This window comes from Phasianus colchicus, chromosome 3 (genome assembly GCF_987193195.1).
Source record: "Phasianus colchicus chromosome 3, bPhaCol1.hap1.1, whole genome shotgun sequence".
NCBI lineage: Eukaryota > Metazoa > Chordata > Aves > Galliformes > Phasianidae > Phasianus > Phasianus colchicus.
In genome coordinates, this window is record NC_143438.1 from 61,315,899 (window position 1) to 61,337,514 (window position 21,616).

The window sequence follows — 21,616 nt, forward strand, 5'->3', positions numbered from 1 at the left end:
ATATTAACACTACTGACTGCAGTGCGGTGTGAGCTGCTGGTCTGGGGAACCTGTGTGAAACCCCACAGCCCATTCTGGACAGGGAACTGCTCATTGAGATCTTAATTCGTGTATAAATAATAAAATCTTCAAGTGAAAGTTGAAAATACTCAGAACCTATGGGAATGACTCACAGAAAAACCCACACTGAGAAGTACTAAACATCCTTCAAATGATTTTAAATAGAGATGTGCAAGGGTGGGAAGGCATCCCCAGATACACTGCGCTACAAAGGCCAGAGGGCAGCTTTGCAATGCCATGCATCGAATCCAGCAGCTGTCAGTGTTCAACATTCACCAAAATATTTACATTTGTCTTTGGAAATTGTTTTACCAAGAAGCAGCTTTTACTGTTCTGTCTTCCTTGACCTGAATATCATAGATCATGGCAGCAAAAAATAGAAATATCATGCTGGGTCAATACTAATTTCATTAATGGACTAATAGCAATAGTTACACATCAGAACTTTTTTCATTGTTTCACTGTTTTCTGTTGTTGTTGTTGTTCTGATGCTGAACTACTCAAAAGCTTTAATGGAAGCAAGTGGCAGCTCCAGGCTGGGATACCATTCAATTACTACATTACTTTTGGAAATCTGTTTCTTTGCTACCAATGAAAAGTATCTTGTAATTCAGGGAGAATGCGTACGAGAATTAAGTTTGTTTGAATTACATTTATCTAAAGACAACAAAACACAAATGACAACAAAATACACAAAACACTGAATGTAAAAAAAAAAGGTCCTGATTTTCTAATTCGGGGAAAATTCTTTCCTTATTTCATTGAGGGTCTCAAGCACAAGACATCGTACTGACGTTCAGACAGAGAAACTCCATTAGGAAAGGTTTCATTCCAAGGGCAATTTGCAGTCCATACTTTCTTTATCTGTACATTTGGAGTTTTCCTGTATCTGAAGACTTGAGCACTCATCTAATTACTCAAACCAGTGCAAAGCAGCCAAACTCAAGTCCCAGCTACATAAAGCAGAAGCTGATGTCAAATTAATGTGCAATATTCCCAACCCAAAAATTCATCAGTACAGATACCATCAATCTTGTTGAGCTTTTTTCTAACTATTCCACTTCATTTATCAGAAACTGAAAAAATCCTTATTGTGGAAATAACTTTTTAGGACTACAAATCTTCTCACACATCATGTGCTGACGGCTCTCTTCTTGCACTATGGGACTATTAGCACACCTCTGTGTAATTGTTAAGAGTATCATACATGGAAGTAACCTAAGACACTGGTTAAAGGCAACTTATTTGCTGAGGAAAGTTAAGAAGAAGACAACTAGTTTAGCCCACTAAGTGCTGATATTTTCACATGCTTACAATACAGAACGTCTCTTCTAAATAAATTGGCAGTCACCTTACATTTTGGAATGCTCTTGCAAGGCAGTGTTAAGTTCAACATACTTAATTTTGTCTGCTTTTTAGATTATAAAGACACAGATAACATATTCAAATAGATGTCAGAAAACTTTCTTTTTTAGTTTTGAGAAGGAAAAAAAATCCAATAATGACCAACTGCACATCCTGTAACTTCTGACTTTTAGAGTTCAGCTTGGCTCTGCCATTACTTCAGATTCCTCCTCAACCTGCATCAGAGAGATCAGAGAGGAGAGATCAGACCATTACGCCAGAAGCACACCAAAACCACCATTGCTTCTGTCTCCATCAACATGCCTCAGGACCACACAGCATTTCTACAAAGTTTGTAATCAGTGTTGCCAAAAGGTGCAGGTGAAAAAGGAACAAAGTATGCTTGGTCCTGCCCTGTTGTGAGGATATCAACCTAATTTGATGATTTGGGATGTGAAGGGGCCCTCAGCACAGAACTGACCAGCTTTTTCCATATACACATAGAAATATTTGGTCAGCCATCAAGATTTTTCAAGTTAATTTTCAAGTTCCACAAGAAATAAAACCTTACTAATAGTCAAAGCAAATTCTCATCTAAATGAAATCAGATAAGACTAAATCATTTATTCCAAAATATTTTACTACAAATGATGTGTAACTGATTACATCCAACTTTACTAGACACGTTATCAGTGATTAATATGACACGGCAATATATTAACTCTCTAAGAAAGGAAGATCTTATTGTTCCAAATCTCTTTTTTTGAATTAAATTATTAGTTTGCTACGTGGGTCATTTCACAGCTGGCTCTGACTTTTCTTGGTTTCGATGCAGCAATTAATTCTGCTCAGAATGAAGGGAACAGAAAGATGTCAGTGTTTCTGCAGTTTTTGGTTACAGTGTTACTTGAGATTGAGACAGATTCAAATACATCTATTTTTAGCACTGAACTTTTATAATCCTTCAAGGTCAGGTGACTAACAAAATAAAAACAGTTTCTAGCAAAGTAGAATAAATTATTGATTACAGTCACTATATATTACATTTATTTTTAGTGTCTGTAAATAGGTATTTTGGAAGTTTCATCAGTTTCTGATCCAAATTTACAATTCATGTGTATACAGTGATGACAAAGCGTAAGTATCCCTGCATTTACTCTGACTAAGATCAGAGGAGCACCAGGAGGAGGTGTTCAAGCAGTTATGCCTTACTTTGTTTCCCTGTTAGTACTTCCAACAGAACAACAACCTCCAAAATCACTGTGGCTTGCTCTGGAAGCATCAGGATCTTTATGGAAAGGGCTGCTCTCAGACCTCCCAGGTCTATGGCCTCTGTAATGGTTTTTGATGGGAACAAGCACCAAGAACAGTAGATAATGATGGAGTTGGAACCACTCCATCCAACTCCTTGTAGCTGGATGTGATGCAACCTGGAGTGCTGTGAGAGCCAGCCAATGTCACCTGGAGATGGCTCTCATGATTATTTAAAGGTGGTGGTGAGCCAGAAAGCAGCGAAAGCAAATGTCAGCACATTTTGGTGTTGTCTGCCCTCACCTCTGCCCATAGGAACAAATCTTCCTGAAAGGGAGTTTCAGGCATGTGGGGGATAAGAAAGTGATTGAAAACAGACAAATAGCAAGGGAAGTTCCAAGTGGGCGTGAGGGAAAGACACAAATGGCAGTAAGGGCATTTGTGCAGTGCAATGGTCTGTGGCATTGCCATCCTTGAAAACCTTCAGAACTCCACAGTAGTTCAATCCATCTTCAAAGGCTTTAAGTAGGCAGTTGTAACAATAGCATAGAGATGGTGCTGTTTTTAAGCCCACACTTCATGATTTCCATCCACAATTATAGATTCTTTCTTCTCTGAAAGATGGTCAGGCACTGGAATGAGCTGCCCAGGGAGGTGGTGGAGTTACCAACCCTGGAGGTGTTCAAGGAACGTTTGGACATTGTGTTGAGGGCCGTGGTTTAGTGAGAACTATTGGTGATAAGTGGATGGTTGGACTGGATGATCTTGTAGGTCTTTTCCAACCTTGGTGATTCTGTGATTCAGGCAGTAGTGCCACTGGAACACTGGTGCTTAAATGGAGCTTGAAGGACTTCAGAAATTTCCAGCTTATACTGAGAACAAAGGGAATACTGTACTTACTGAAAACTTGCAGTCATTCATAATACATAGGAATTCAACAGCCATTGCAACTTATGTTCACAAAACTGTGCAACTGTGCAACAAGTTGACAAGGTTTGCACTTTTACAAAGCAATTGAAGAACCCAGTGGCAGGTGCACGTGCTGAAATGCTCCATTCCCATTATGCTCAATGCTGACTTACAAAGTGTCTGACAGGAGCTGTATCTGCTCAACTTGGTGATTTTTGTTTAGCTCACAGTGGTTCTTAGAGATGTTTTTTTGAGCAACCTGGTCTAGAGGGAATTGTCCCTGCCTACAGCAGGGATTGAAATTAGATGATTTTAAAGGTCCCTTCCAATCCAAGCCTTTCTATGATTCTATGAAGCCAAATGATGAACCAGTGTTTGTATCACTGCAGTAAATGAGTGTATTGAAACTGGCTTCAGCTGCAGAGCTTCCAGAGTTATACTGTGGTTTTACAGAAGTTAGTAAAACACAGCACTAGTTACTTACATTGTGAATTGGATGCATGCTTTGTGCTTGACTTGTATAATTTTGTATATTACACAATAAAAATGTGCAGTGCTAAGGCAGCTGACTAAAAAGATGTTACAGAGCTTTGAATGTTTATCGTAACAGCAGGCTGTTCAAAGACTAACAACAGAGACCTAAAGATAAGAATACCATGTAGTGTAAACCTGTTTCATTTATCTAATAACTTTTATAATGCAAATACTATAACGCCTGAAAAATAGATACATAAACTTTAATTTTTCCTTCTTATCCTACCCTATAGTACTTTATTCCACTTTAAAAATCACTGAGCAGCCCTCTATACATATCTCTGTTAAAAATATTATTAGTAAAATTCTCATCTACATTACGTGGAGGGTTTCAAACAGTCTGGGTTTCAGTGTTGGTGTGAGCATACAGCAGGTCTGCATGTAACAGCCTCCAGACCCAGCTGAGCCCTGCTAATTTCCTGACCTCTTCTTGTGTGCCAAACTGCACGTGCCATTTGGTCTTCTAAGGTCAGGGAGATAACAGACATCTCCTGGAAGAGAAGGCAGACTAATGCAGGCAGATGTGCCCCTGCTCCCCTGCTGACCAGCATGCAGCTCACAATGAGAACATGCCTGTAAGGAATGTGCTCATCTGGACATGGAGGGGGTACATGTGGTCTGGCTGGCAAAGCTCATCAAAAGACACACACCCTCATTCAGCTATTTGAAAAAGGGGCTGTTCTTTTCAAGGGTACAGTGTGTCTCTTTCAGCACATGTTCTATTACTGCATGAAGTGTTCCATACTGTATCTAAAGATCATTTCTCTTTCCCAATTTTGGGCACAGACAGCTGCACAGAGAACTGGAATGAGGAGGAAAGAAAGAGTGTTTCCAAATCAGCAACCTCCAGGTAAATGGCAGAATTCATGGCCAAAAAGGAATGCCTTCTATCACTGTCTTTGTGATGCTGAATGATGTGGCAGTGTTAGGTATTGCAAATTTGGTGCATATGAAGGCTACTTTTTTCGAATAACTACTACAGAAATTTAGTTTAGACAGAAGATCACAGCATTTGAATATAATCTTACATTTGTATTGATATTGTTATCTTCTGCCTTCTAAAGATATTATGAATTAGCACATGAAGAATCATTCAGGACCACATTTAGCAAAACTGTAAACACAGATAAAGAAAATACCATGAAGGTACGCAGGACGGTGGCTTTAATTATGGTCCCCTGAAAGTACTCCCACTCACACAAGGTACCGAATCTCTTTCAGAAAAAAGGCAAGCAACCACTCAATTGTCTGAATTGCCAATTGTAATCTTACAGGGACCATGGTAACCAGAAACTGCTCACACCCAATATCCAGCCCAATAGCTCTGCTTCAGCGATGCTATTTCAGAATTTCCTCTCTTCATCCTTATAGTTTAACTTATCTAGCATTCCACTGACTCCTCTCATATCCCACAACATGGCTTTCACATCCCATCAGTGGCAAGAAAACTCCTTGTGTTTCTTTTCCTCTGCCTTCATAATTAATTGCCAATTGGTACTTTCTAGACCTCACTAAAATGTTTACATTTTTCCTTCCACACCTCCACCAAGGAAAGGCAGTGATGTAGCTGCTGCAAAAGGAACTCCAGACCTGGAGTTGGAAAACGTGGTCTCAGCTCTGCCCAAGTGCTCCAGCTGGTATCGCCAAGTATTTTATGCACCTAATTCCGAATAGGGTTGAAGTACCTGCAGGCAGTTCAGTGGCTAAATGCAGCCAGAGGGTGCACAGCTAAAACTTACTTATTTGCATCTTAATTCTGTAGTTCCCATTTTTTTCTGAAGACAAGGCTGAGAGTATTCCCTATTTTTGAAGGTGCAGAAGCATGCTGAAATTGATGTTCAGTAAGAGAATGATATTTAAGGTTGCATGGAGGTAATGCTGCTCTCCCTCCCCCAAATAAGAGAACTATATTCTCTAACATGACATAAGAGCATGATTCTAAGTTATCTTTTGGGTATAGAACTAATTCTGATGACTACAAGTTCCTTGAACTACACAGGACTAACATGGTGGCTAGGAGATGGCTTATGGTTAGCTGACACAATCTAGAGTAGGAATTATAAGTCAACTGTATCATTTAAATACGTTGCCATATTTTCAAACACTGCACATACACTGGAGAAACAAAAGGTGACTTTCCCACCGAATTCTGAACTGCAAATCTATAACAATATTTACCTTAATGAGTAAGGAAATGTGGGCAGACACTACTGGTTACAGTTTAAGTTTACAACATCAAAATTTCAACAACTTCCTTACTCAGGGAAAATTAATAACAGCGTTTCCCATTGGAAGGTATTAAGTATCTTTAAAATGGTTGTTTGTTTTCTTTTAATTAATTCCTGCCAATATCTCTAAATGTTCAAAACTAACTTTTAAAATCCAATATGAAGTTGCTATTGTTTTTGTATTATCAAAAAAGAAAGATTAATGACACATTTCAGTAATCGAGTAATAAGTGGCTTTCTTCATTGTTCAAGCTATATGTAATCCTCAGTGGATCTTAGATGTAGGTTAAAAAGGTATTTAATGCCTGTTTTTCAGTTGCCAAGGGTCAAAAATCACCTAGCTTGTATAAAGAAAGAGGAAACATCTGTTGGAATAATTTATTTGGCTAACACAGAGGGTAGGATTAAAATTCACTGATTTCTTTGGTCTGATACTAAATTTCAATTAAACAATGGGAGTAATTGTTCAGTTTGACAAAATTTCCTTTGCTTCACACTTGGGCAAACTTGTACGTATCACTGATTACTGAATCTGACTAGGGAATACTGTGATTTGTGATTACTTCATGTCTGCCTGCACTCCAAGAAAAAATATTCTTGTATTTCGACTTGTTTTTCATCTGCCTAAACATTTTAAAGAATTCACAAACCATTTACTAATTCTCAAGACTCTTTGTTTTCAATGACATTCCACCAGTAACAAGAATGCGTTGTTAAGACATATAAAGACAGAATATATCTTAAGATGAGCAATTGCACATGGAATGGCATGTATGTAATTACACATGTATGGCAACCTCTGGCATCCAGGAGAAGAGTCCTACTTTCAAAGCTTGTTTGAAATATCAAATGCATGGTGCCTTACTGTTGTTCACTATAATCTTTTGTGTATCCAATTAAAAATGTGTGTACATGTACATGTGTATATTATATATGTGTATATTATGTTAACACATATAATATGTATATAATATTATACATATATGTATACATGTATGTATATATTATATCTGTATAATCTCTCAAATTGTAATAGTTTACATTTGCAAATTAAATAAAGACAGATTGCATAAAAAATGCAATCATTGCCTTTCTAAAGTCAAAAGGAATTTCAAAAGGGCTAGGATTGTACTTCAGCTTCCTAATACTGGCAGAACTTTTTCAAGCCAAGAAGCTCATCAGTTGAACAACTTTTTAACATAACAGAGCAGAATAAGAATGTTTTGTTTTAAGGGAGACAGCAGAAGTTCTTGCACTGAAGAAAGTAAATTGGAGGTGCTGTACACGCACATTCCATTCTCTAAAGGGCACGGCAAATGAAAGCTTAGTTTTATTCAGCCTGGCTCAAAAGACAAAATACTAATAAAGATGAAATGCAGGCTGACAGAACACTGAGTTTTAATCTTATTTCACAAAGGAATGCCTGCAGCTCTTGTTTTTGAATTTCTCCATTGCTGTGTGCCTTCTGCATCAGGAAAAAAATATCCAGAATAGGTGCATTTGTGAGTTCAGTTTCTTCTTAGGACAGAATATATCCATTGCCATATGAAGAGTAAACTACTACTTCAAAATTCATTTGTAATTCCTCTTCCCTTTTTAAGGGAAAAGATATTTTTAATTGGAACAAATAATTGGGAGGAACAAAACCAAAGGAGTGAGAAGTGATAAATTGTCAAGAATAAAATAGTGTTAAATGTTGCTCAGTCAAAACTTCAAACCTACTAATAAATTCTGATTTGAATGTAAACTAAAATGCTACATTTAGTGCTTTAGTTACAAAAGAATAGCTATGTCAGTTAAATTTGTTTGTTTTACATATAGGATTCCTTAAACAATATTTTTGTTGTTGTTGTTGTTGTCCAGTAGAGCTGATAAATAACAAAAGAGTTAAGTTATAAGTAATATTAAAAGACTGGAAGGAGTGGTGTTAAGTTCCAAATACTGAACTAAACAAATACTTTTAACAGGTAACACTGGAAAAACTGAGGTCCCAAATTGCAAATCCCTATTAGATTTTATTCCCACAGTCATGTTAGAGCTGGCAAGGATGCCTTTGTGAATAGGCAATACAGACACTGAACTCTAAATTGTTTAAGCTCATCTAATGTCTGAATGTCTGTAAGGCACAGACATCAGATTTCCTTTCCCTATTATCTCATCGGTCTTCAGCCGATGCTACAGGAAAACAGTAGTCATGTATACAATACTGAACATGTCCATTAGAAGTAAGCTATAGTAGTGAAAGGTTTCTCCTTCATATAATACTGCATGCAAAGTATCAGTGTTCACCAGCGTTGTTGACAGTAACTGCATTTCCAAGAATTAACATCTGTATTGTTTTACCTTTGTTTACAATGATGATCAAATTCTTATGATAAACCAGTAACACTCGAGTACAGTTCTTACTGTTACCTAGTCTGCTGATTTGTAACCAGGAACCAGAATCTATTATCCTGACTTACAACAAAATAAAGACAACAAACACAACACCATTTAAAAAACTGAAACTGATTTGAGATGCAATTCTACCTCACATACCTGTTTTCCACTGGCTCAGTAAGAACTGTAAAAGCAGTCCCCAAAAGAACTAAGAGGAAGATGGCTGAGGTACATACCTGAGTTTTCCTCTGATTTATTTTCTTCCACAGTTGCTGGCAGAGGATTCCTTCTGTCTTCGTGCATCTCAGACAGAACTAAAATATTTGTTTTTTCTGTCAGAGATGGACTGTAGTCAAAAGGAAGAATAGAATGAGATGTTTCAAAGCCAGCTGCAGAAAACAAAGAAAAAAAATTAATTCAACATTCCAAGTCAAATTGTATCTATTTTAATATTTAATATAGTTAATTGTGAGTTTTGCATCTCAAAATGAATTTGTTTTCTCACTTCAGAAACTCAGTGCTTTTTCTTTTAAGGCTTTTTCCTTCAAAACTATTTTTTTTTCTAAGTTTCAAACTTTTCTTTTTGCTAGTTGTGTATTTTGTAAAGGCCCTTCACAGGGCTGGCAGTATAAACAGATAAAGTAAGTATAGAAGCCTGATGTATTTCAGACATACTTACTGCAAAGCACTCAACACTTTATTTTGTTATATGCATGGAAAGCAATCATGGGTATTTACAAACATTCAAAACATACCAGCTACTCCTTCCCATGATTCTGGGAGGCTGCGGTGGGGAAATCAGAAAAATCCATGAGCTGGCTCTAAAATTAAATTTGATACTGGAAAAGTTCAATTTCAACTCCTGTGTTTTTGTCTTACTGTCACTGAAAGCCTCATTTCTAATATATTTACTGTTAGCTGCTATTACAGTGCAGTCATGAAGTAAGTGATTAGTTTGCTTACAAAAATGTAGATAGTCTGCATGTTCATTTGTCATTCTTCCTTTGCTTTTTTTCCTGATATCTTTGGAGGCTTTCCAATTCATTAGGAACACTCTTTCAATTTCTTTAATTTCTTTCCCATCAAGGTATTCTGCCAAAGAAAAAAGAACATTTTCTATGATACCAGAAAAGTATTTGGTCTCTTCAAATCTTTTTTTTTTTTTTTTCCTCTTTTTTAGTCTTTTGGTAAAAAATGATAATAAAAAATCCAGTGATACATTCCAGCTTGATATTCATATTTTAATTAGATGCAGGAGTGAGTTGACATGTTTTAAATGAAAAAGAAAGCACCAATTCTTTTTATAATTTTCAAGATATATATATTTATGTTCAGCTAAAATTCTGATTTCATGATTAAGGACAAATGTTACACAATAGAAATTCAAACTGGTGTGGTAGGAACTCGTGTCACCTACGCAACCCCCACAGGCTGACAGAGGAACAGGCTTAATTTATCTTTTATAACCAGTTTCACACCTGGAATGTGAACACAAAGATGTCTTCCTGTCTTATAACAATCTCACTAATCATCTATCACTAAAACTAATAGTTACTATTACTAGCAGCAGAAGCTACATAACAAACTGTGAAGTTATTAGAGGAGCAGTTTTAGCTACGTTGCTTGTACATAAAGTAAAAATGTATAATTTGACATAACTATATAGGATAATAATTGGCTTCATATACACAGTGTCATTCAAGAATTGTTAATGTGGCAGTTACTTTCTAAAACAGAAAGGGTTAAGAGCAGGTTCTTTGATTGGCTATTGCTTTTATTTTTTACCTAAAGTTTGTGACTGTACAACAATCCTGTCCCTGTACTTTGGTTTGTGGCAGATGGGGTTTCCTGTAAGATCCATGCTGCACAGCTTTGTCCATTTGTTTAATACAACCTCCAAATCCTACAATTAACACAAGAACAGAATACTGCAGTTATTTTCCCTTCCCCACTGTAGAACAGAACAGCAGTGAGATTTGTTCAGTCAGCCCCTAATCCCGAGCTCTTCAGTGAGATTATTCATGTACTTTGAGAACGTGCACTCAACAGCATTCCATCAATGTATCGCAGCTGCACCGAAAATGGTGAAGCAGTTGAAAAAGTGTTTTTAAGGATACAGTGATGCCAGCTATGGAAAATTACCACTACAATTCCCACTGCAATCCCGCCTATAAATTCCTACAGCAGAAGAATGACCAGATAAAAATGTGCATGCATCAAGTAAACTGTGCACCCCCATGCTCTCACACAGCCCTTAGAATATCACAGAGTCTGAAGAGATTTTGAAAAATTTGTGAATAACTATTTCACAAAGACCCTAAAAAAAGCTACAAGGCCGGTAAAACACAGCAGATTCCCTCTCTATTTATACATACATACATTTTATTTTAAAGGGGGAAAAACAATCCCCACACTTTAATAACTGTGGGTGGTTGGTTATAGTATTGGCCCAAATAGTGAAATTTTTGAAATATACCTTTCTCTATTTGGGTTTCTGTCTGGTTACCCAAGGGCAGTATGACCCAGAAAAAAAACAACTTCTGTCTTTTAAACACAATAAATTCAAGGTAAAAAGATGCAAAGCTTAGCAGACTGCACCTTCCTACTCAGATACTCTCTGAAATCCCTTATTTTCAGAATTCCACTTAACCGTCGTTATTGATATGCTTCCTTGTATGTCTATAAAGCTTAAGCAAGGATTTAAAACAATGTATATGAATGCAAGAGATTTTTTTTTATGTTGTAATTTGAAAAAAAAACAAAACAAACAAACAACAACCCACAGTGATTATGATTTAATAGATTCGAAACTGTGAAGTCCACAGAATTTTGTACTGTGATGCCAACAATGGAATATCTAGCAATTAGAGATCTCTTACCTCCTTCAAACTTAGAAAATCACTCTGGGAATTCTGGATTTAGGTTAAAGTTATTAAAAAAGAAATAGGATTTAGCAAGTTTATTTATTTATTCTTACCTGGGCATTCAAGCATTGTTATTGAAATTTATAACGTGTTCTGGATTTCACTAGAGAGACTTTTTTGAGGTAATAGTTTTGGAACACAACATTGTCTACTACTGAAATAGAATGTATACAGTTTAACTTTGATGAATGCATACTAAGAGTCCTGTAGGTTTTTGTTAGCTGTTACTTACTTGATAAATGACCCAGAACATGCTTACTCCAGTGTGTGTTTATCTAAGAGCGCACTAATCCTGTGCTGAAATATGATTACCCTTTCGATACGCTCTGGTTGTTCATTGCCTTCCTGTCTCTAATAAAGTGCTTTCACTTCCCAGCCTTTCAATAAGCTGTACTAAAGGGACCAGACACTCTTTTGGGCAGTCTCCGTTTGATAAATGATCATGTCATGCTATCACTTTGAGGTCTGCTACAAAATACTGACGAGCAAATTATATTCCATCTATGGGGGGAGCGGGGGAAGGGCAAGTGCCTTAGTAGGCAGCTGTAGTGCTGGCAGTAACATTCCTACCAATTAAAGATGGCCATTTAAGAATTGGTATTTGACCAGTTTGCTCCAGTTTTTATCGGAGATGTCGAGTACAACCACCCTAACTGCATCTACAGACAGCCATTTGTCACCGTTTTGACTACCTGTCATAATCAGTTGGAGAAAATCTATAATTTTTCTCTCGTTCCTGACTCAATTCTGAAGTGAATGAATTCATCTTTTGTGATATCCTCTTGTCATAATCAATACTGGGCAGAGGTTGAATAAATTAAAGACTTGGAAAATACTGACTTGTATACGTGTTTCTAGCTGTACTTTTGCTGTCTAGTCAAACACTTCAGTCATAATCTCCCCAAATCTGAAGTCTATTGTTTATACATGTATATATACATATATGCACTCTGTCTTTGTGTCATCAGGACTTTCAAAATTAGAAATCGCTTTGAAAAAAATTCCCCTTAGTATTCTTACCAAAACATACAGCAAACTTGAAGACCTGGTGAGCCTATCTTAAGAAGCTCAGTGGAATGAAATAGTAACAAGCGATAGAAAGCAAAGAAAAGCCAATTCTTTAAAAATCAGTGATACTGTTGATAACTCGCATAACACGCATTTTACATGTGGCAGGCTCAGTAAATTATTTTCCATGTGCCGGGTAGAATTACTTACTTTCTGTTCTGTCTACTGTTCTGACCATGTTAGGTAAAATTCAGTAACGTGAAGCAAGGTCATATGCCTTATGTCTCTTAATTATGCTAACAATACCCTGAATTAGCCAGAACACTACATGCATGAATTCACTAGCCCTAATTTTCTACTATGCTGAAATCAGCATGGCACCATTGAAAATGGAGGGAATACAGGTTTATATCAAAATGTGATAAAAGCTGAGATAAATGTCTAAACATCAAGTGATTGTACTAACTATATAAAAAGTAAGCAAAGTTTACACGAGAAGGTCGCTTTTCATGCATTTGTTACTTTTTCACAAATCCCTTTTTTTCACAGACCCCACTTCATTCCCTCTGTCATCCACCTCTGCTACACAGCTTACAGCTGTTGAGCAGACCTGCTAAGGTCTGGATGGCTCCTCCACAACTTCTCTTCCCACTGGGTGAAGCAGAGCTGGGTACTGATTCTCCGTTGCTCCTCACTCACTGAGGCACCACCACAGTCTCTGATCAGTGCAAAAAATTCCTGGAGATGTTCTTGCTGGCAGCGATGGGGTGGTATGAACGGGAATGTGGGATTTAGAGCTGGATATCCAGCTGTGTTACCCTGTTTGTTTGACACATTTAATACAGTAACTAATTTAACAGGCCTGAAGGAATACGAATAGAATTTCTCTACACCTTCAAAACTTGGACACTCTTATACAACACAGGACAGCTACCTTCAGAAATTACCAGAGCTTGATCCGAGTTTAAATGATAGCAGCAGCAGCAGGTAACTCAAATGCTAACCACATATTTTTTCAACACCTGTGATTATATCACATGGAAATCTGTATGTCTAATTTACTGGGAGGGATATTAGTTCTTGTCTGCTCGATAAGAAAATAATGAATTGTAATAATTAACTAAAAAATATACACAAAGTTACTGAATAATGTATTGTTTTCATCCATTCATTCTGTCTCAGAAGACACTGGTTTTTTTTTCCTCTGACACACTGATACCACTTCTAAACCGGCATCCTCATCCTTAGTAACAACCAGCTGTTTGGCTAAGATGATCTTCTTTAAGATCATCACAACTGAAGGATTTTGTACTTACAAGAAGGAAAGAAACAATTTTAAAAATCACACACTAAGCTTTCTTTTGAAATGGATCCTTTTTGAGAGGAATCCTTTTAGAAAGACATACATACCTATTTAAAAAACCTCAGTGTTGTTTTGATTTAGCCAACACATCCAATATGGTTTTAATTATCTAGCCTAAGCCTATATGAATTGTACTTCTATGTGAATTCAATTACAATTACCAGCCAGAAGCATAGCTTGAAATACAAGCCATTAATAATACTCTAGCTAAAAAAAAAAAAAAAAAAAAAAAGAAAAGAAAAGAAAAGAATACATTATTCAACATTTTTAGTATTAAAATATATTTTAAATAAAGAGTCCAAATAAAGTATATTGACCTAGGTATTTGCTAGATACATACAGGAATCTCCTCATCAGTAAACAGAACTGCCAAGTTAAACATAAAAGGCATTATGTGTTAAGAGTTAGTTGCCATACTTGTTTTAGTAATTACTAACTTGTAGTAGTTTACTTTTTGTAAGAAAACACAATGTATATGCAAACCAGTAACAAGACAGTTTAATTTAATCAAGGTATTTTCTTGATGAATTGGGCTGTAATAGAAGCCAATTCATTTTTAGTATTTATTAACTAAATAAGTCAAAAGAAAGCAAAACATGAATGCCTCATGTTTATATGAAATGAAAACAGTGTTTATCAGGAATCATTTATCAAGTTTGTTCTTTCATGCTTGTACCATCCAGTGATAGTGTTAGCAGTGCTAGCATACTGTTCATTATAGATTTACTACTCAGTATTATTGAGCATGAAACTCAAATTATTTTTTGAACTTCTATTTATGTCAAGAAATATAAAACATCATAACTCCTAAAATAATGAGAGATGACAAGGCCAATGTTCCTGTTCCTTTCTGAGAAGTTGGAAGTTTTAAGTCCAGGACATTCTGCTTAATGGTTTAAGTGGATATGGTTATCCACTACTGCAAAAGGAAGAACAGAAATACTTTGGATTCACTTGTTTTAGTTGTTACTGTGGGACTTAGAGCTCTTGCTTATGAAGACTTATATTTCCTTAACAGAAAGAGATTCAACATATTTTTCCATGTCAAATACTTCTTATGCTACACCAAAGGCAGTCAAAAAGCCATTTTGATATTAGAAGGGCTAAAAGAACAGCTACATAACTTGATATTCAAGAATTTGCTTTTATTTACATTTAAACTGAGAGTTAAGGACTACAATATAGTAAATAGCTGCAAGTTAATTACAAAACACTGGCCATGTACTCTGCAAATTAAACTGCTAATAGTCACTCAGATGGCTGACACATACATGCCTTCTCTACATTTTATACATGTTATAACTTCTGTGCATGTTATATCTATCAGATTGATAGATGCATGCACAGTTGTGTCTTCGCATAGGATTAAAGGACATTTGGACATCTTAGGTGAATGGCTCTCCATTTTTAACCTTGACAAGATTTCTGAATAAGAAAAGCAGGCTTGGAAAATCAGAGGTTTAGAAGCTGTACAAGTGTTTTTTACTTCTTTACTTGTTTATTTTGTGATAAAGATTAATGTAACATTTTAAAAAACCATCCTTACTAAGTAGAAAAAATATTGATTTCAATACCTTCATATGTTGAAGTTGATTGTCAGCTGCTCTAAGATGAGAAAGATTTTCCAGAACTGCCAGTTCTTTTAATTCATCGATGTTGTTATTGCTAATATTCAACACAGACAAAGATTTCTGGAGGAAAAAGGTAGAAAATGATTTTTTTCATGCTATGCATGACTTGGTTCTAAATTCTTGATGAAAAGTGTCTTAAAGAACGCGTGTGTGAAGCACAAACATGTACATGCAAACATTTCATGCCTCACACATTGTTTTCTCTTGGCTTTGCACCCTATTCTGAAGTGCTGTTTATTCTGGCTCTGAGGTTAATCCAAAGTAAGCTTATTTCTCAATTATTTAAGGAATTCTTAGCAAACATAGATATAACTTTTTTCCAAACAATACAGGTTTTTTTTTTTTTTCCCCAGATGCTTTACAGAGTAAAGGTAGAGCAAGTTTACCAGTTCTACCTCAGAAGTAGATAACAGAGAAATTGACTGACTTCTCTAAGGTTACATCTGAACTACACAGAGCTGAAATCCACATCTGATACCCACGCTCCCATTTAACAGCTCAACTATCTGGTTTCTCATTTCGGCTTAATCCTGCCAGCTTCTCTGTGCACATATCTCTGGTTTGCCCCTTTGGAACAGCAGTGAGTCACATGATGCACTTTGCCTTTTCTAACAGGTAATAGTTGCAGAGATCTTCACATTCTAGATAAGAAGTAAATGTAGTTCAGCTATTTATCTCAGGAAATACTTAGTGTAGTATCATGTAAAACCAAGGAGAAGCTTATATGTCTACAAGATAGAAATGAGTCCCTAATGCAGTTTAGAGTTATACCAGATACCGTATTTACTGCTGGTTAGAAAATGTCTATTTGTTTCAGCACTAAAGATCATGAAACTTAGCCTCCTTTTCAGATCTGAGCTAAGAACAAGACCCGTGTTACAGACAGCAATTGCCAGTATCATTTTGATACACACAGTGTAACAAGCACTTCAGACAAATGATACAGGATACTGTCATCAGCAAAACATGTGCTCATAGTACACCGAGAGCTACACGGCCCCATGTTTTGGCTCTTTTGTCTGACATCATTAAGAGCCCCAAATGGAAGAAGATGAGATAAGAAGACATCTTGTAAAAAGGGACAAAATACTTAATGTTTGAAGAGTAAAAATAGAATGTTTTTACAGGTAGCTTCCAAAAAGGTGTAACGTGACTAAAGATGAAAAGTCTTTCTGGAAAGAAAACCCAACCAAACCAACCTCCAGAAAACTTAAATAATAGCAAGGAAGAACAATTTGCTAGCGAGTCTTTGCAAGGTGCTGCAAAACACTGAAATATATGAGCTATCATGCTGGGAAAATTGAAGCTGTATAACCCTCCTCTACTTTCATCATCTCTCCAATGCAGAGGGAAAAAAATAAAAGTGTTGTCACAGTAATGGGCCATTTATTTTAAAGAAAAATAGTAATACATGTCTTGGATTACGACATCTCGAACCAGCAAGAATTAGAGCTAGGTGAAATGTTTATGATATACACATGAAAAGAACTCACTTGTCAGTGAATGTTCTTTGTTCATCTTCACAAAACAGATCATAAATCCCTGACTGCATCAGGAGATACAGCAAGTGAATTTTATTGCAGTACAAAACTACAAACACCAGTAATTGAAGTGTACTTAAAAAAAAAAAAAAAAAAAAAAAAAAAAAAACCAACACCAAAAACCTATTTCAACAATAAATTTGATGTTTACTGAGCAACTAACATCTCAAACAAAAATGTCAAAAGCTGACTTCCTGGAATTTTTATGTACCACAGCATAGAAGAATGACATGACTAGAACGGAATGCTTCAGATTGCCTCTCATTATTTCCATCAAAGAGCTGTTTGCCCCTTCTGTTGGCCATTGCAATATCTAGAGAAGTACAAGAGGCAGTAAATAAATTAATGTGATAATCAAATCAGGGAAATATCAACAAAATAATTGTTTACTCCTTGCTTATACGACAATAGGGATGGGAATCCCTCAGTAGAATATGTCAGTCTGCCACCAGTTCTCAGAAAAAATACACACAACGATCGAGTCCTTCTAATCATTCACACTAAAAATACTGACCTATTGATTAACAGCCCATTGAGAATCTCTGTGTACTTACTGCCAAGGACCTAAGGGATCTGGGATCAAAGAGAAGCTTTTCACCGAGAGGGAGGTGTTGACTCTCAATATGTAGCTCCCTTATTTCTTTTAATTGATCCAAACCCTCTACTACAGTGATAGAGTTGCCCCCCAGGTACCTGAAGAATAAAATACAAAGTTGGTTTTACAACCTTTGAAAGTGAATGTGAACATAAGTCATCAAAATACTATTTAAAAAAAAGGTGTTATTGTGCAATGGTTGGAAATAATAATAGAAAAAGTAAGGTAGCGTGCAAGTAGGACACACAGCTAATGGATTCAAGCTTTTCTTAAAAAAATTATGTTTAAACAACAAAAAAGAAATACATGTTAAGATGTCATTACTTTACTCATCATAGAACACTTCACTGAAAAATCATAAGCAATTATTTTCAGTTGAAAAGGAAAACTTAACTATTGAAGAGACCTTTGTGGCAACATCTTTTTTTCATTTCTTAGTGTAACAATTATTCTTTCACCAGTAAAATAAATTCACTATTTTCAACTTACAGTTTTTCGAGGTTTTTCAGTGATGAGAGATTTTCAATCTTTGAAATGCAGTTGTTCTGCAGGTAAAGGTGTGTTAAATGTGAAGCAAAGCCCAGGTTCTGGATTTGACTGATTTGGTTATCATATAAATACAAAACTCTAAGGTTTCTGCACAATGAGATGTCACCCTGTAAGAAACAATAACAAATTGATGCCTTATTGCTTTTATTCACTGCCTGTTTCTGGAAGCTGTTGATTGTTTTTACATCTAAATTTATTATTACACTTTTAACAATGTTTTTTTCCCAGAAAAAAAAATAAATTGGAGTCAATAACAATCTCCAACATAGATTTATGATAGCAATAGCTGGTAACTGTTCTGCTGTCTAGAAGCTGAGGATTACAGCCATCAGCAGCAGGTAGATCAGATCCTGTGTGTCTTTATTCCCTTCCCTGCCTTCATCAGAAAGATTTCAGAAAAGCACAATTGTTGTGAGTTGTCTCCATCAAACCTCACAGATGTAATACAAAACAGTTCTTGGCAAAGGAAGAACAATTTCTACAAAAGGTTGCACATCAGTGTATTTTAATATACTTCTGATGCGACAGTTCCACTCAAATGTCAAGTTTCTTTCTACTCCTCTCAAAAAACTAAATGGTGGCACGCTTTTAATGAGTTTCTCCAAAACTTCTCTATGGCATCTGATGAACAAATCCCAAGAAAATGGACTGATGGAATTAACAACTCTCTGTGGCTATTCCAAGGAGTGAGATGAATGAAAAAACCTATTTGCTTGCCTACGTATGTTCATATGATACAAGGTACTTTAGACTTCTTAGCTGAAACCACACTTTTATTTTTAAAACAGAAATCCATTACACACAACAATTCAGTTATTCAGGGTTCAGCCATTTCAAAATGTGCTCAGTATCTTCAGGGGATTCAAATTAACTCGGGACTTACAAAACCGGTATAAATTTCATACCATTGAGCTGAAAGGGGGGAGGGACTGGGTTAAGTGTGCAGGTTTCGTTTTTGAAAATGGAAAGGTCATGGATTATTTTTTTAAATGAATAAGCTCCAGGGAGCAATTAAAAAAAAATATATGTAGATTTTAACCTGTCTAATTTGAAAAAGCCACTACAGCAGTCCAAATCTGTTAACCTCACTTGGCTCATATCCTGTTCCTGAACTCTCCTTTCCTTTCTTAGACTTCCTCTGAAATCTAAGGACTAAACCACAGATAGACGGAAAATATTATGCTGAAAGTTAACAACCCTTTATGAAATTCCCAAGAATGGAAAAAATATGGCATTAGAAGGAACGAAATGAACATTGCACTTAATTGTATGTAATATCATTACAATTTCCTTAAAAAAAAACCAAAAACCAGAAAACTGCTCTTATCAATTACAAGGGTAACCATCAATATATACAAATCTTTAAATCAAAACCCAAACTTTTGCTGAAAATCTTTTTTTCTGGGTTGGACCTAAAGTGTCCAGAACTAATATAGCTGGATGTCAGCATCAGAGCACTGCCATCAGAGTCCTGCACCTACTGATTCCATGGCAATGATCTGGCTGCAGTCTATAAGAAAGCATAAGGTCTAAATGATTAATTTAAAATATTACTTTTATGTAAACAGCTAAAGAAGTGGAGATATTTCTATTCTGGTGACTTCCTAAGAGGTCCTTTGCAATATAGCAACTGTATGAAATTATAAAAGCAGCAAACTGTGGTTTGTTTTTCTTCTTTTCTTTTCTTTTCTTTTCTTTTCTTTTCTTTTCTTTTCTTTTCTTTTCTTTTCTTTTCTTTTCTTTTCTTTTCTTTTCTAGCTTTGTGTAACACTGCAATACTGAAAATGCTGAAATATTGAAAAGATATTTCACTATTACACTTCAATTCACTACTCTTCCTTGTATAATTAGATGGATTTTCTTTAATGGCAAAAACTAGTAAATGTACTGATAATGCCTTTCTTGTCTGCTACACTGATATATGTATTTCTACAGTTTCACATGAGTAAGGCATTTGAACAAGACTTTTGGTTCAGGAAGAAAAGTACGTCCGTTTGATACTGAGGGACCTGGCAGACTGTTGGAGGCACTCACTTTGCTGTTTTCTATGAAAAGTTCGCTTATGTATTTCAAACACATTTGAAAACCTTCAGTATACCAGCAGACAAAAGCAGTTTTCCACACAAGAGCAACACGTTAAGCACGTTTCCTAACTGATAGATTTTTAAAGCTTAGCTTCAGATATAAATGTTAAGGAGTAACGTGGCTGCTACAAAATACAACCTTTGCTTTGCTTGCTGCTCTCCACAGCGATAAACAACTCATCAGAACAGTAACAATGGATCGCCTCACGGCCGGGTTAAAAGGAAGGAAGAGGAACGGATCTTACGATTGCATCTAGATTTTTATCTGATAGATTCAGATGAGTTATTTTTTGCAGGTGCCGTCCCAAGTCCTCCTCCCTGCGGTTCCTGTGGCCGAGGCACCTGGCGATGAGGTCAGTGGTCAGCCGCACCATGGCTGCGCTGCAGGCCGAGCCGCGCTTCCTCTCGGACTAATGTGCAGATGGGACAGAGAGCCCGAACGTGCCTACAAAACAAAGAGCGAAGTGTCAGGCTGCTCGCAGCCCGAGCCTTGAACACAGCTGCTGTGTGCATTCCAGGCGTGGTGCTGACCCGCGGGAACCGGGGCACCCGAGCAGCGCTGCTTTGTGGGGAGCTGGCGGAAAGTGACAATGAAAGCCGTAGAAAGAACTCGCTAGCTAAGACGTTCCAGCTTTTTATTTTTGTTTTAATGAAAGTAGGAGTAGATGGAAAGCAAGAAGGACGCTATTTCTTTTCACTGAGACCCTTGCTCCTTTCTTGACGGTTTCACACGACAACCCCTCCCAGAGCAAGCACTACGGCGGCGGGACGAGCCGGGCTGCCGGCTGCGGCGGGTGCGGGACCGCTCGGCCGCCGCGTGACACCGAGCTCCACACGGCACAGGGACCTTCGCGACCCGTGCGGCGGCTGCTTGTACGGCCCCGCCCGCAGCACAGCAGGGGCAGGGTGCGCTCCCGAGAGGAATCCCGGCCGCGCTCCCCCCTCACCTCCCGGCCCGGCGGCCACTGAGGCAGCGCTCCAGCCGCCACTGCCGGCGGTTGCTGCGGCAACCAAACGCCAACAGCGTGAGGGCGGGGATCGCTCCCGCCGCGCCCAACCCGCGCTGGGAGGAGAGCGGAGGCGGGAACGGCGCCGGGTGGGAGCGGGCTTCGTCGGCCTTGATCTGAGCCGCGGCGTGACTCCTCGCATGTCTGGGCGAACCGGGGCTGCAGGCTGTTGGTTTCAAGCCCGCAGCGTCCCTGTGGTAGAGGGCTGC

At 37.3% G+C, this 21,616-nt stretch overlaps 1 protein-coding gene across 1 annotated transcript; it reads right to left on the reverse strand.

The window, feature by feature from the left end:
- Positions 1–1,508: 1,508 nt before the first annotated feature.
- On the reverse strand, positions 1,509–21,450 carry PPP1R42 (protein phosphatase 1 regulatory subunit 42). The gene is made up of 9 exons (XM_031604873.2): positions 21,348–21,450; positions 20,646–20,845; positions 18,257–18,423; positions 17,727–17,865; positions 15,575–15,691; positions 10,491–10,608; positions 9,669–9,797; positions 8,942–9,094; positions 1,509–1,640 (listed from the first exon to the last, which is right to left on the reverse strand). The coding sequence occupies exons 2-9, from the start codon at positions 20,772–20,774 to the stop codon at positions 1,636–1,638; spliced, it is 957 nt and encodes a 318-aa protein (XP_031460733.2). The 5' UTR covers positions 20,775–20,845; positions 21,348–21,450; the 3' UTR covers positions 1,509–1,635.
- Positions 21,451–21,616: the final 166 nt, after the last annotated feature.